Here is a 14,127-nt window from a genome sequence, read left to right on the forward strand (position 1 = left end):
GTCTCGATCTCCTGACCTTGTGATCCACCCACCTTGGCCTCCCAAAGTGCTAGGATTACAGGCGTCAGTCATCACGCCCAGCCATGTTGGTGACATCTTTGCTCTAAATTCAAAATTTTAAGCTAGTGTGATGTCCAGCTGCTGTTCACAGCTCTTTGGCTGCTCTAACTGGTTCATGTAGAGACTTCTTCAAGCCACTGAGACAGAGTATGTGCATCCTGGTACCAGGACTGGATGAAATCTAGCCAGGGCTGGGGGTGAGTTGCTGGTCTCCAGTCCAGACCAGACCATAGCAGCAGGCAGTTTGTAAATGCACCACTTATTCATAGTAGCAGATGTTGGGGAACAGGGACCCTCCTTTTGGCAAACCTGATCTATGAGACTAAGAATCACAGAATAGACATTTTCACTTGATTATTCTCTTTACTTAAAAAATGTTACTCATTTGAAATGGTATTTGTCATAGTGTTCCTGGAACTAGAAGCTCCCAAGTGAATTGAGTAGATGCTTTAACTTCTGCCTTGGGCTGCATTCATAGGAGTACGGTGCTCAGATCAGGGAGAAAGCAGTTCTGCTGTGTGATGTGCAGGACTCACCCCATCTGGAGCACCTTGTTTTAACAGGACATTGAGGGCCTGGAGGGCATTGACAGGAGGGCAACTAAACTCTTTCCAGGAATATACTCTTTCCAAAACTATAATGGAGAGCATTTACTTTACCAGCATCACATATTGGGCTATGACCTTTAATGTTCTATCTCAATTGTTCCTCACCTGTAAGTCAAGAGCCATGTTAGAATCAGGGAACTTAAACTTCAGGGGTTAAATTCACAGAGCTAAAAAGTGATGGAGAATTTGAGCCAAGGTCGGACTGTCTCCTACTCCTTGTTCTTGAGCTATGATGCACTCAGGCCTCTTGGTACTGATACCACCCAGACTCACATGCCTCTAGCTCTTTGTAGTTTGTGGTGAACGTGGTCATAGATGGAGTGTCCCTGGCAGCTCCAGCGGGATGTACACAGAGGCTGAGACTGGAGCTGCTGGAAACTGGCCGGCTGCATCTGCCTCCCTGCTCCACAGCTCACCAGCTGTGTGATTTCGCCATGTGATGCCTTCTCTTCCTCATCTGTAAGATGGGAATGGCAACAACACCTGCCTCCCAAGGCTACATCAGCACAGTCCCTGGTGCACAGCGGGCTCAGTACTTGTTGCTATTATTATTACCCCCATTTGGCACTTGAGAAAACTGAGGCTCCAGAAAGACCAATGGCCAGAGACTACTCAATCACCCTGCCACTTATAAGGCTATATCCAATTAGACTGAGCCGCCAACTAAAGTGTGAGGCTTAGCTTTGGCACCGCTGCCCTCCTCCCCTTCTTGAGCCAAAGCACCCTCCACTGACCCTCTGTGGTCCCCACCAGGGCCTGCCTGCCCATCCTGGGTGTTAGTTTCCACAGCTGTCAATGCGAGCACTGACTTGGATCACCTCCCGGTTCCATCCACCTAGAAAATGAGTTTGCTTTTGCAGCAGTCTCACGCTGGGTGATGGAATCCAGGCTGGAAGGGCAGAGCCTTTGCACTGGCAGAGAAGGGGATGTGGAGGGGGGCTTTTCATCCCCTTCAGCCATAAGCCACCTTCCCCACCTCCCCCTGGGCCAGCCTTGACCTCATTGCCAGAGGCAACCCCATCCTCCCTCCCCCCCTCACTGACCTTCTGTGTCTCACTCAGTCTTATTCATTTTGCTCCTGCTTTTCTCCTGGAAATCTCTCTAAGGTAGGGCTCTAACTTGCAGGGCCACAGAGTATGACCTGGGAAACTGCTGGGGAAGCGGAGATTTCCCTGGGGTTCTTGCTCACAGGTCTGATTCGGTGGCAGTGGTGGGGCCCAGAAACAGTCTTTTTGATGGCATTCTCATGTCATTCTGAGAGAGAAGGCCCCCAGAACACAACTTTGAGAAGAACACCCTTTAAATCTCTCGTACTGGCCAGACCCTGCTCTTAGAGAGAGTGACTCATACCTGTAATCCCAGCACTTTGGGAGGCCGAGACGGGCGGATCACGAGGTCAAGAGATCGAGACCATCCTGGCTAACACGGTGAAACCCCGTCTCTACTAAAAATACAAAAAAAAATTAGCCAGGCATGGTGGCGGGTTCCTGTAGTCCCAGCTACTCAGGAGGCTGAGGCAGGAGAATGGCGTGAACCTGGGAGGTGGAGCTTGCAGTGAGCCGAGATCGTGCCACTGCACTCCAGCCTGGGTGAAAGAGCGAGACTCTATCTCACAAAAAAAAAAAAAAAAATCTCTTGTATCTCTGGTCATTTAGACACACATCCTTCACACACACGCGCTTTCCAACAGTTTCCACCCGTGATGGTTGTGCATGCTGAGAACTCTCATGGGGTAAATAAAAGAAGGGTTTTGCTTTCTTTTTTTTTTTTAAGAAAAAAACTTCATAATCCGAACAAATCTCATGGATATAATCTGATGGTTACTTAACATTCCCCTTCTCATTCGAACTCCACATAATTAAAACCATTGTTAAAAGAAAAACCTTCACCAAATTAAATTTAACGGAGTTTAATTGAGCAAACAATGATTCATAAATGGATCGGCCTCCCGAGCCAGAGTATGCTCAAAGTCTCCAGCACAGCCCCGTGGGAGAAGAAGATTTATAGACAGAAAGTGAAAAGTGATGTACAGAAAATGGAAGTGAGGTACAGAAATAGCTGGATTGGATACAGCTCAGCATTTGTCTTATTTGAACACAGTTTAAACACTTGGTCCCCTTTGATTGGCCAAAACTCGGCGATTGACACAGGAGTAGGTTATAGCCTGTTTACACCTCCTTCTAGCTTAGAGTTCACTATGAACAGAGAAACCTTTAGGCTGAGCTTAAAGTATTCAAGGAGGCAGCTTTAAACTAAGTTTGATTTAACACCATTAAGAATGACAGAGCCTCCATTTAGAAGAGAAAGTCCTGGAATCAAATGAAAAGTGATTCATAGTCAATTAGTTATACTTGGAATAACTTCTGGATTCCTCTTAGGTCCCTGATTTGGGGGGTTATTCATTCATTCAGTCCATGTTTCTGAGTACCTGCTGTGTGCCAGGCACTGAGAGAAGCCCTTGGGTGTACAGCAGTGAACTGGAAAGGCAAGGACCCTGCTCTGAGGGAGAGAACTTCAGGTAGAGGTAAGTGCCAAGAAGAAAAGAAAAGAAGGCAGCATTAGAGAGAGAGTGGAGATTCCAGCCTAGATGGCGACCAGGAAGGACATGTTCCTCAAGGAGGTGACATTTGAGCAGGTTTTCAAATACCAAGAGGTCACCAGCAGCAGCCGTGTGGACATCTAAGCAGACGGTCTCCAGTCAGAGGGAAGAGGAGATGGACCCACCCAGGCAGGCATGAGCAGAGGGCAGGTCAGTGTGGCCAGAGCAGAGGAGTGACAGGCAGAGGGCAGCAGATTGGGGTGGGAGGGGCAGGGGCCAACTCGGGGACTGCATTTTATCCAGGTGCAGCGAGAAGCCGGTGAGGTGTGCGATCAGGAAGTTCACTGCTAGGATTTGTGACTTTACCAAGGTCAGCCCGCCTGCTGGCTGGTGAGGACTCGGCAGAAACAGGAGGGGTCGCATGTGGATCATGAGGCCGCGCTGCAGCGGTTCCCGAAATGGTGGCTTAGAGAGAAGCGCACAGGTTCTGGAGGCAGCGTACGGGATGTCAAGAATGACAAGGAGAGAAACTAAGGATGCTTCCTGGGTATGAGAGAGTTCACTACATTAAGAGGAATGAAGCTGGAAGTTTCTCCAGCTTAGAATAAAGAATGTCTCCATCTTAGGGTTAGGAGGGACCCCAGCCGTCTCCTGGCCCCGGCCCCCCACCAGTGTCAGGAACCTCCTCCAGGCACAGAGTGTCCAGAGCTGCGGCGAGCCTGCCCGCCTGGAGCGTCTCCAGTGTGGAGCAACTCCAGCGGTAACTGTTGGAAAAGCCTGTTTTTGGTTTCCTCGTGCTTTCCTAAAACCTCTACTCTCAGATCTCATTTCCCTCCTCTGCGGCCGTACCTTGTCTGCAACGTAGCATTCATTTATTCAGAGTCGATGGAATGCTTATTAACTGCACTGTGTCTGCATGCGGGGGATACAGCAGTGAACAAAATAGACAATGCCCCTGACTTCACAGGGCTCACATTCTACTTGGGGAGACAATGAAAACACTAAATATGTGATTAGCCATGTGGTGACAAGTACTTTGGGGAAAAATATTGCAGGGAGAGGGCGCAGGGAGTGCAGGAGAGGCCTGGCTGATAAGGTGGCGTTCCAGCCAAGACCTGGAGTCGTTGAGGGAGCAGGCCACGGATCTGGAGAAGGAAGCCTCTGGACAGCAGAAACTGGAGGCAGCACAGGCCCCTTTTGCTTTATCTGTGCCTCCTTTGAGGAAGTAGATGTGCTCTTGGAAAGTTCTGTGTGCTAATCAAATATTTGTAAATCAAATCATATTTTAAATGCATCAAGGGGACTTCCACTTAAAGTGACCCTGGAGTAAATGAGTCTGCAAAGTAAATAAAATGTTCTGATGTGAATAATTTATCTACCTTGTAAGTATAGATTTTCACATAACCATTGCTTGATTGTGTCTTTCTAAATTTAATTATTTATTTCTGAAGTGGGGCAGTTACAGACTGGTGCTGAGAGCTGGGGCTTTGCAGTTACACAGTTGTGGTTTTGAAACCCAGACCTACCTCCTAAAGTGACCTGGGACAAATTATGTAACTCCTATGAGCCTCTCGTGTTGCTTTTGTACAATGAGGATAGTAAGACAGCCACGTGCCACGTGACAACATGTTGGTCAACGATAGACTATATACAATGGTGGTCCCATAAGCTTACAATGGAGCTGAAAAAAATTCCTGTCCCCTAGCGATGTCATAGTTGCAGTGCAGCATATTATTCATGTGTTTGTGGCGATAAGCCTACTGTGCGGCCAGTTGTCAAAAAGTCTAGTACATATAATTATATACAGTACACAATACTTGATAGTAAATGACTTTGTCACTGGTTAATGTATTTATTATACTATACTTTTTATTACTATTTTAGAATGTATTCCTTTTCCTTATTTAAAAAATTCACTGTCAAACAGCCTGAGGCAGGTCTGTCAGGAGGGATCCAGCAGAAGGCATTGCTCTCTAGAGATGACAGCGCCACGTGTTACTGTCCCTGAAGACCCTGCAGTGGGGCAGGATGTGGAGGTGGAAGGCAGTGACACTGATGATCTTGACCCCGTGTAGCCCTAGGCTGATAAAGAAAAAAGCTTATATAGCTATACAATGTTTGTGTTTGTAGCCAAGTGTCTTTTTCAAAGAATCAAAAAGGTTTTAAAAATTAAAACGTTTATAAAGTTTAAAAGTTGCAGTAAGCTAACTTGCTGAAGAAAATGTTTTAATCAATGTAGTGTAGCCTAAGTGTACTGTATTTATAAAGCGTGCAGTAGTGCACAGCAATGTGCTGGGCCTTCAGTCACTCACCACTCACCCACAGCAACTTCCGATCCCGCAGGCTCCATTCATCATGAGGGCTCTATACGTATCATTTTTCTTACTTTTTATGCCATATTCTTAATGTACCTTTTCTACGTTTGGGTTTTTTGTTGTTGTTTTTGTTTTTGTTTTTGTTTTTTGAGACAGAATCTCGCTTTGTCACCGAGGCTGGAGTGCAGTGGTGAAGTCTCACCTCACTGCAACCTCCGCCTTCCAGGTTCAAGCGATTCTCCTGCCTCAGCCTTCCGAGTAGTTGGGACTACAGGTGTGTGCCACCATGCCCGGCTAATTTTTGTATTCTAAATAGAGATGGGGTTTCACCATATTGGCCAGGCTGGTCTCGAACTCCTGACCTCAGCTGATCTGTGCACCTTGGACTCCCAAAATGCTGAGATTACAGGCATGAGCCACTGCTCCCAGCCTAGGTATGTTTAGATACCCAAATACCATTGTATTACAGTTGTCTCCGGGATTCAGTGTAGTAACATTCTATGCAGGTTTGCAGCAATAGGCTACACCACACAGCCTATGTGTGGTAGGCTATCAGATGTAGGTTTGTGTAGGTACACCTGTGATGCTCAAACTACAACAAAATTGCCTAACAATGCATTTCTCAGAACATATCCCCATCGTTAAGTGATGCAAGACTGTACTTACAAAGTTGTTGTGAGGTAACCATTGTAAACCCTAGTACAGTCCCTGGCATGGAATGAGTGTGCCATGGTGTGGTGTGGTATGATGTGGCATGGCGTAGTGTGGTGTGATATGACATGGTATAGTATCGTATGGTGTGGTAGGGTGTGGTATGGCATGGTGTGTATGGTGTGATGTGATGTAGTGTGGTATGGTATGATGTGGCATGGTGTGGTGCTGTATGGCATGGTATGGTATGTATGGTATGGTATAGAATGGTATAGTGTACTGTGCTATGATACAGTATTGTCTACCATAGGGTACTTGGGCAAGAGGGCTTTCTTTAAACTATATTTAAAAAACAGAAACCAGGACCATACACTTGGGAATCTATACACAGGTACCTATATGGTCACACAAACACAATTGGAGAAAAAGATGACAGGCAGAGACCACAGAGCCATTAATTTGTTGCCGTGCTGTTTGTGTTCTGCAGAAACATGGGCTGAGGCTTCATCTTCGAAACCCCTACTCCTTCACCCCCATGCTGGAAGACGGTGTGGGCAGCAAGGTGCCCAGGTCCCTTCTGCTGGGCACAGACATGGCAGAAAACCAGAAGCAGATTGCCCAGTTCTCCCGGAAGGATGCCCAGGTAGGGAAGGCGACCAGTGACTGAGCTCCTACTCCCTCAGCAGCCTAAAGATGGGCCTGGTAGGATTGTCCTAGAACAATTGTCCAAAGGTCATGGGCACTGGGCCAGGCCACCCCACATTCCTAGGAGGGTTCCAGTTGGTGGCAGCTCTTGATCTCAGGCACTGCGAAGAGAAGTGGGTGGAGGATGCTGATTAAGACTAGTGGACTGGAAGACACGCACACCTGCGTGTATTCAATATGGGGCCACTGTCAGAGGGGCTGTGCATGCTGAGTTCAAGAGGAAATGCACCGGCGTGTTCCTACACCAGGAAGTGCTTCATGCCCCTCCAGCTTTCAGACAGAGTTCCGGGTGTTTGTCCACATTAAAGCACATGAAAGCCAGGAGGATGAGGGATGATCAGAGAAAATTAAGGATAAAATCAACTGAATCAGGAACTTAGGACAAGAGAGTTCTAAATATTCATTCAATGTGGCATCCCAAGGCTCCCTCCTGACTGCCCAAAGCAACAAAGTGTCCATGATGGTGTGCAGCTCTGGTGATGGGATGAGCACATGTTGGATGGAGAATGCACTTTCTTTCCCTTGGAACTGCATTCTAGGAACCTGCTGGGTGGCCTTGTCTAGATGAGCCACTGAGTTCTGTAAGGGCCCTGCCACAGTTGGTTCTGTGGACTTAGGAAGATTATTTGAATGGCCGTTTTGTACCAAGCGTGGACACAAGCTGAGGTGTAGCATTAAATCATATCTCAGTGGAGACATTTTCATAAGAAGAACCTAGGTTAATAGAACCCATGTACACTGCTTTTCTTGTGTTAATCTATTACTGGGTAAAACTTAGAGAACCACAGATGCACAGCCTACATGTCTCTTCCACCAGTAGTTTTCAAACCTGGCTGATGATCAGAATCACCTGAGAAGCTTAGCCTTTTATTTTGTTATTTTATTTCATTTGTTTTTAAGACAAGGTCTCACTCTGTCACCCAGGCTGGAGTGCAGCGGTGCGATCTTGGCTCACTGCAACCTCTGCCTCCCGTGCTCAAGCAATCCTCCTGCCTCAGCCACCTGAGTAGCTGGGATTACAGGCATTCACCACCATGCCCGGCTAAGTTATTTTTAATTCTTTTGTAGAGACAAAAGTCTCACTATGTTGCCCAGGCTGGTCTGGAACTCTTGAGCTCAAGCAATCCTCCCACCTCCGCCTCCCAAAGTGCTAGGATTACAGGCATGAACCACCACACCCGGCCTGAGGAGCTTAGCTTTTTAAAAGTGCTTCTTTGATGGTTCTTTTGTGTGGCAGATTGGAGACCACCACCTGCATCCTGTTGTCCAAATCCTGCCCATCTCAGATGCACTTGAGGGGATTTGGCACAAGGCCAGGTCCCCGGGCCTGCAGGACACTAGCTGTGGCCCTACACTCTAGCAACCACATACGCCAGAGGCAAGGGCCCATTTCCCATCGTGGAAAGTAAGGAGCTTGATTCCTGGTTTTGTCTTTCCATGCTGTCATATTAAAGTCCTGCTTAGAGAAAGCTGTTTAACTTCGTTTTTACCAAGACTTCTCAAATGTATTTTAACATGGAACTTTTCTTCATGTAACACTTATTAAAATGTCATGGGTCTATCCATGGGTAGAGATAGACCAAAATGCAAAGTCCAGGGCTAAGAGGAATCAGGTAGGGCCTCCAGTAGTACAGGCTTCTATCACTGCTCCTGTGCCCACCAGGGAAGCGAAGGTGAGTGTCAGAAACCAGGCTTTCGAAAGTGGATTCTGACGTGGGAGCTTGTGGGGTGAGAAGAGGCAGTCTTCTGTGACTGTGGGTGATGAGACGGCGTGGGAGACCTACAGACTGGAAAAGAATACAGGCAAAGGTCTAACTTCTACCAGTAATATGTGAGAGGACAGAAGGACAGGCTAGGTGCAGCGGCTCACGCCTATAATCCCAGCACTTTGGGAGGCCGAGGCAGGTGGATCACTTGAGGTCAGAAGTTCGTGACCAGCCTGGCCAACATGGTGAGACTCCGTCTCTACTAAAACTACAAAAATTAGCTGGGCATGGTGGCACATGCCTATAATCCGAGCTACTCAGGAGGCTGAGGCAGGAGAATCGCTTGAACCTGGGAGGCAGCGGTTGCAGTGAGCCGAGATCGCGTCACTGTACTCCAGCCTGGGTGACAGAGCAAGACTCCATCTTGGAAAAAAAAAAAAGAAGAAATGACAGAAGGAAGAAACTTCTAAGTGGTTTCATGGTTTATCACAGAGACCACACCCTAAGATTCTTGCCAGTTTTCTGTGGGTGACACTTTGTGGTGGCCAGCATTAGCTCCTTGTCCCTGTTGCCACTGCTGGTGGCTCTCCTATCGCCCAGGGTCTCCTGAGCACCCCCACCTCCACCCCATGTACTGTTCTTGGTGTTGATGTTAACCCAGAGACCTGGAACTGGGGGAGCTCAACAGAGCCAAGCCGAGCCACAGCGGGGAATGAGGCCTGAGGAACCATCAAGCTGTGGGGGTGACAGGCCATATGGGGACAGCATGGAGGGGAGGGATATGGATGGTGGGGCCTTGATGCAGAGCTTTGTTCCAGGTCTTTCCCAGATACGAGGAGTTCATGCATCGCTTAGCATTAGCCATTGACCCTCTGCTGGATGCGGCCCCCGTGGACATGGCGGCCTTCCAGCGTGGCTCTCTGCTGCAAAGGATCAAGTCGCTGTCCACCCTCAAGCCCCTGCTGAAGGCAGGTAAGTCCAAGTGCGGGCACCGGGGCATGATGAGTGACCTTCAAGGAGGTGAGCGCATTGTCTCAATGCCTAGACACAAGCCTGAACCTCCATGGCAACCTGCCACCTGGGATCAGTTAACATGCTGCGATCAATTACGGGCAGCCGGGAGCACTTTGTTGAGAGCATCTTAGGCTGATGCGCTTTAAAATAGAGCTTGAGACCAAGGCTTGTGCATGGGTAGTTCATTGGAAGGGTGACCCCAAGGCACAAAAATAGGAGAAAGTGGGGGTGAGAGTGGACAGAGAAAGAGTCAATACCAGAGTGTGTGATCACACTAGCCACACTGTGGGTGACAAGATGCTGGACCTGTGTGGGCCCTCTGGGAAACCTTATGAAATGCATTTGAAGAACCTTCTCGGGAGATGGAAAGGGAAATATTTATTCCTTGGGTTCTAGCTAGCTCCCATTGGTCAAGGGTTGCCTCACAGGGCATTGACTCCCACACTTCTGGGCTGTGCATCTGTGGGTGCCAAGTAGGTTCCCGTGAGTGCCCTAGGGAAGAAGTAGAGAGGCTTACTTTTCAGGACTGAAGTGAGATGCTGTGGAGGTGCCTTTGTGAAGCTGATCAAAGCCTGCAAGGAGTTCGGCATCATGGCCGTAGCTAGAATAAGATATAGGGGCCAAGAGATTTGAAGTGCTGCTCCCATACAGGAAGAATGCTAGATTTGGGCTCAGCAAGGAGAAGTTCTGTGATCAGTTAGTAATGTCTGTCATGAGTATGAGAAGGGAAGGCACATCAAGTGTGCTATTATTTTCTACCCTCCTTGAGGATATACAGACCAGTTTAGCCTCTATATCCTAGAAAAAACAAACAAACAAACAAATCACTTGTTTCCCATATGTCTTCGTGGCTCAGCTGATCTGGTCTGGTCTCAGGCATGTGTTTGTGTCTGCAGCAGCTCAGTGGAGGCAGCTCTGCTGCAGGTACCTCCCGTCCTCGTTGTAGAAGCACATGCTGATCTGGGCGTGGACTTTTCACATCAGTGGCACAAGCACAGAGGGCATGCCCCAATGTACAGGCCTGTTTCAGGTCTGGGTTTGTGTCACATCTGCAAACATTCCACTGGCTGGCCAAGTCACATGGATGAGCCCAGAGCCAAGGAGCCAGGCAGGTTAACCAAGCTGTGGTGGGTTGGGAGGCACTGCAGACTTTACATTGCAAAGAGTGTGGAGCCAGTGGAATCTATTACAAATGCAAAAAGTAGACACTGCCTCTCAGATAACCAGTCCAGGGAGCTTTGTGTGAAAAACGGCAAAAAACATTTATCGAGCAACTACTACGTGCCAGACACTAAGCTAGGCTTGGGTGCTATAAGGCTAGAGACCATGATTTCTATCCTGAAGGTCTTAAAGCCTAGTTACTCTGAAATGGTCTGAATCAGGGTTGTAGGAATGGATCAGCCAGGCCAGCTACCTCCCAGGATATGGGCCTTCCGGGGTTCAAAATAAGGAAATAAGGTACAAATTTAAAATTTTCCAAACATAATGCTAACTGATTAAACATATTAAATGCCTATGAACTTGCAAATGCTTTACCTAGCTCATTTAATGCTCACCTTAGCCCTTGGTGTGTAAAACAGGATTCCCGTGTTACAGGTAAAGAATCAGGTTCAGAGATGTTAAAAATGTGTCCCAGGCGCTGCTAGTGAGAGGTGTGGCCGGGACTCAGGCTGGGTCTGTCTCTGCATTGGCTGTGCTATACCATCTCCCCGCAGGAAGTCTCGGCCTCCTCCAATCTTTTATCCCACAGGCCAGGTCGGAGGGTTTCCCTGTCACCTGTCTCAACTTCTGTTTTGTGGATCTTCTGTTATAGGCCGCATCCTGGGAGCCCAGCTTCCCCAATATTATGAGGTCCTCACAGCTCCCATTACCAAGGTGAGCGGTTCCCCAGCATCAGGCCCAACCAGGGAGCAAGGGACCCTCCTCCCGTCGAGGCCCCTAAGCCCTTCTCTCTGCTGTTGTGCTGTCCAGGTGCTGGATCAGTGGTTTGAGTCTGAGCCTCTAAAAGCCACTCTGGCCACAGATGCTGTGATTGGAGCCATGACAAGTCCCCGCACTCCGGGGAGTGGGTGAGTGAGGGGGGTGAGGCGGGACGCAGGAATGGGGCATGTTCCCCAACAGGAGTGAGGACAACAGTGGCAGTGGCCGCAGCAACAGCTGCCACTTAACAGAGCTCACCCAGTGAGCCAGGAACCGAGCCAGGCACGTCACACACGATCCATTTAACCCTCAGAGCAATGTCTGAGAACTGCGGTTCAGAGAAGGGAGTGTCTTGCCCAAAGCCACTCAAGTGGCCAGGCTGATTTTCAGCTCGAGATGTCTGACTCCCCAAAATCTTCCTTCTTAGTGACTGTGCCCTACTGCTTCACTAAGAAAAGCCTCTCTCCCACCTCCCACTTGGTATCTCAACAATATCTTCTTTTCTCTCCTCTTCCCTTCCCTCTTCCACCTCTCCACTCCCGCAAACACCCATTCTCCCTTGCCTGCCGCCGGTCCTTTCCCTGGGCTCCGGGACACTCACACAGGCACCTCAGGATGGGCAGTGAGCTGCCTTTCTCTTGCTGAGTGCGGGTGTGCGCTGACAGCCCAGTCCGAGAGGTGGCAGTCAGGCACAGCGAAGCCTGCAGTGTGGTCTGACTTAATGAGCCCCCACAGAAGCAGGAATGGAGGGGTGTGTGTGTGTGTGTGTGTGTGTGTGTGTGTGTGTGTGTGTGTGTTGGGATGGAGAATGCCGCCAAGGGTTGGGCCGTTTCCAGTGCACCAGAAGATACAGCTAGAAGCTAGAAGCTGTTGACGTGGCTTTTCTCTCAAGGGATGAGCACACCCTCGGAAGTGGTTTTTCAACACATATTAAACCGGCCCCAAATTCCCCCAGGATCATAGAGACGGGGGCTTGGCAGCAGTTGCTACACGTTGGCCAAGCTGTGATCTACCAGCCAATCTGGATCTTCCAGCTGGGGCCTCTGCCCTTTTCTCTTGGGATCTCTGGGAGGCTTAGCCAGTGCTCAGTTTGTGAAATATGCCTTTAAGTAATTTGTTCCTTCATTAATTCTTCCAACAAATAGGGATGAGCGCTCGCTAGGTGCTGGGGATACGGTAGTGAGTGGAGCAGACGTCCCGATGGGTGAGAGACACAGAGCGAGTGATGATGATGAAGTGGTGTGAGTGTGATGCTAGGAGGAGCAGCCGGGACACAGCCTGGCCTAGGGTCAGAGAAGCCTCCACACGGAAGAGGTGTTTGATCTGAGACCCACAGGACAAAGAGGAGTTAGCGAAACACACGATGAGGGAGGAAGGGGCTTCAGGCTGACAGAACAGCAGGGGAAATGCTGGGGTTAGAGAATGTATGATCCACCCAGGAATCTAGAGGTTCTGTTAGTTAGGAGGATGGGGTACAGAGAGGGACAGGATGAGGGGTGAGGCTGGAGCGCCTGCTAGGAGACTGGCCATTCCCTAAGAGCAGCGCCAAGCCAGGGAGGTTTGGAATGGTGATAAGTGAGTGGCAGGAGCACAGCCGGGCTTTAAGATAAGGCTCCAGGATATATGTGGACAAAGACCTGCAGGGGAGAAAGTGTGGGAGAGGGGGTCCAATGAGGGGCACTACTGCAGCAGCATAAGAAAAGGAAGAGAGGCTGAGAGGTGGGGTGGCCTTGCAAGCCCTTTGGAGGCTGAGTTGGCGTTGCTGTGTGGACGTAGATGGGGAAGGATGGTAGCGGTCAAGGCTGACACCTGGTTTCTGTTGGAAACAGAACCTTCTATGGAAAGGTGTCGTTCACTGGAATGGGAAAGATTGAAGGGGACGCAGCTGGAGAATGGGGAAAAGGTGGTGGGTTTAAGATGCCTACCAAGAAAGCGTCCAAATGGAGATATCTGTGGGTAGTTAGACATAGGAGCTGGAGTTCAGGAGAGTGCTGGAGCTGCAGGTTTGGGCATATGCCTTCTTTTTGGTAATAAAGCTATGCACATAGACACACTTGCTGGGGAGTCAGTGTAGAGAAGGCAAAGGGCTCTTACAAGAACTTGGCTCATTAAAGGCGACTGGGAAAGGGCTGGATGGTGGCAGGGAGGGGCTGAAGATCAAGATGGAAAGGAATAGTTGCACCTACAACTCTGGGCAGATGAGATCCCACCTCCAGGATCTGAGTCAGATGGTCTGTCCTCAGGTATGTGCTGCTGCATCATGTGATGGGGGGCCTGGAGGGGATGCAGGGGGCCTGGGGCTATGTCCAGGGGGGCATGGGTGCCCTCTCTGATGCCATCGCAAGCTCAGCCACCACCCATGGAGCAAGCATCTTCACTGAAAAGGTGAATGGTCCCTCTACCCCACCCCAATTATTGACAAGGATCCCAGGACAGAACCAAGTCTCAGATTTGGAAGGTCCCTTGTTTTACCAATGAACAGAGGGGCTGTGAGGGGGTGGGTTGCAGAATTAAGAGACTAAGGTCACGCAGCCTGTTAGTGGCTAACCACCCCCTTTGAATTCCCTGGTCACTGAACCGAGGCTGAGTGTTTCATGGAGAAGCTGCAG

The 14,127-nt window shown here is 49.2% G+C and overlaps 1 protein-coding gene across 13 annotated transcripts in view; it reads left to right on the forward strand.

Annotated features, from left to right (window-relative positions):
- Window positions 1-14,127, forward strand: part of PYROXD2 (pyridine nucleotide-disulphide oxidoreductase domain 2) — a 36,889-nt gene that overhangs the window by 9,420 nt on the left and 13,342 nt on the right. For 11 of the 13 annotated variants that reach the window (XR_001891496.3, XR_001891495.3, XR_001891494.3 and 8 more), the window contains exons 5-9: window positions 6,661-6,816; window positions 9,403-9,556; window positions 11,412-11,473; window positions 11,570-11,667; window positions 13,762-13,903. Coding sequence is in view for 5 of the 13 variants with exons in the window: in XM_017944180.2 (XP_017799669.2) it covers window positions 6,661-6,816; window positions 9,403-9,556; window positions 11,412-11,473; window positions 11,570-11,667; window positions 13,762-13,903 (612 nt within the window). In the remaining 8 variants the exon portion in view is untranslated. Of the gene's footprint in view, window positions 1-3,138; window positions 3,418-3,516; window positions 3,755-6,660; window positions 6,817-9,402; window positions 9,557-11,411; window positions 11,474-11,569; window positions 11,668-13,761; window positions 13,904-14,127 lie in introns of those variants that run through there. The other 2 variants (XM_031652599.1, XM_021943572.2) reach the window with 2 other exon arrangements.

Source organism: Papio anubis, chromosome 11 (genome assembly GCF_008728515.1).
Source record: "Papio anubis isolate 15944 chromosome 11, Panubis1.0, whole genome shotgun sequence".
Taxonomy (NCBI): domain Eukaryota; kingdom Metazoa; phylum Chordata; class Mammalia; order Primates; family Cercopithecidae; genus Papio; species Papio anubis.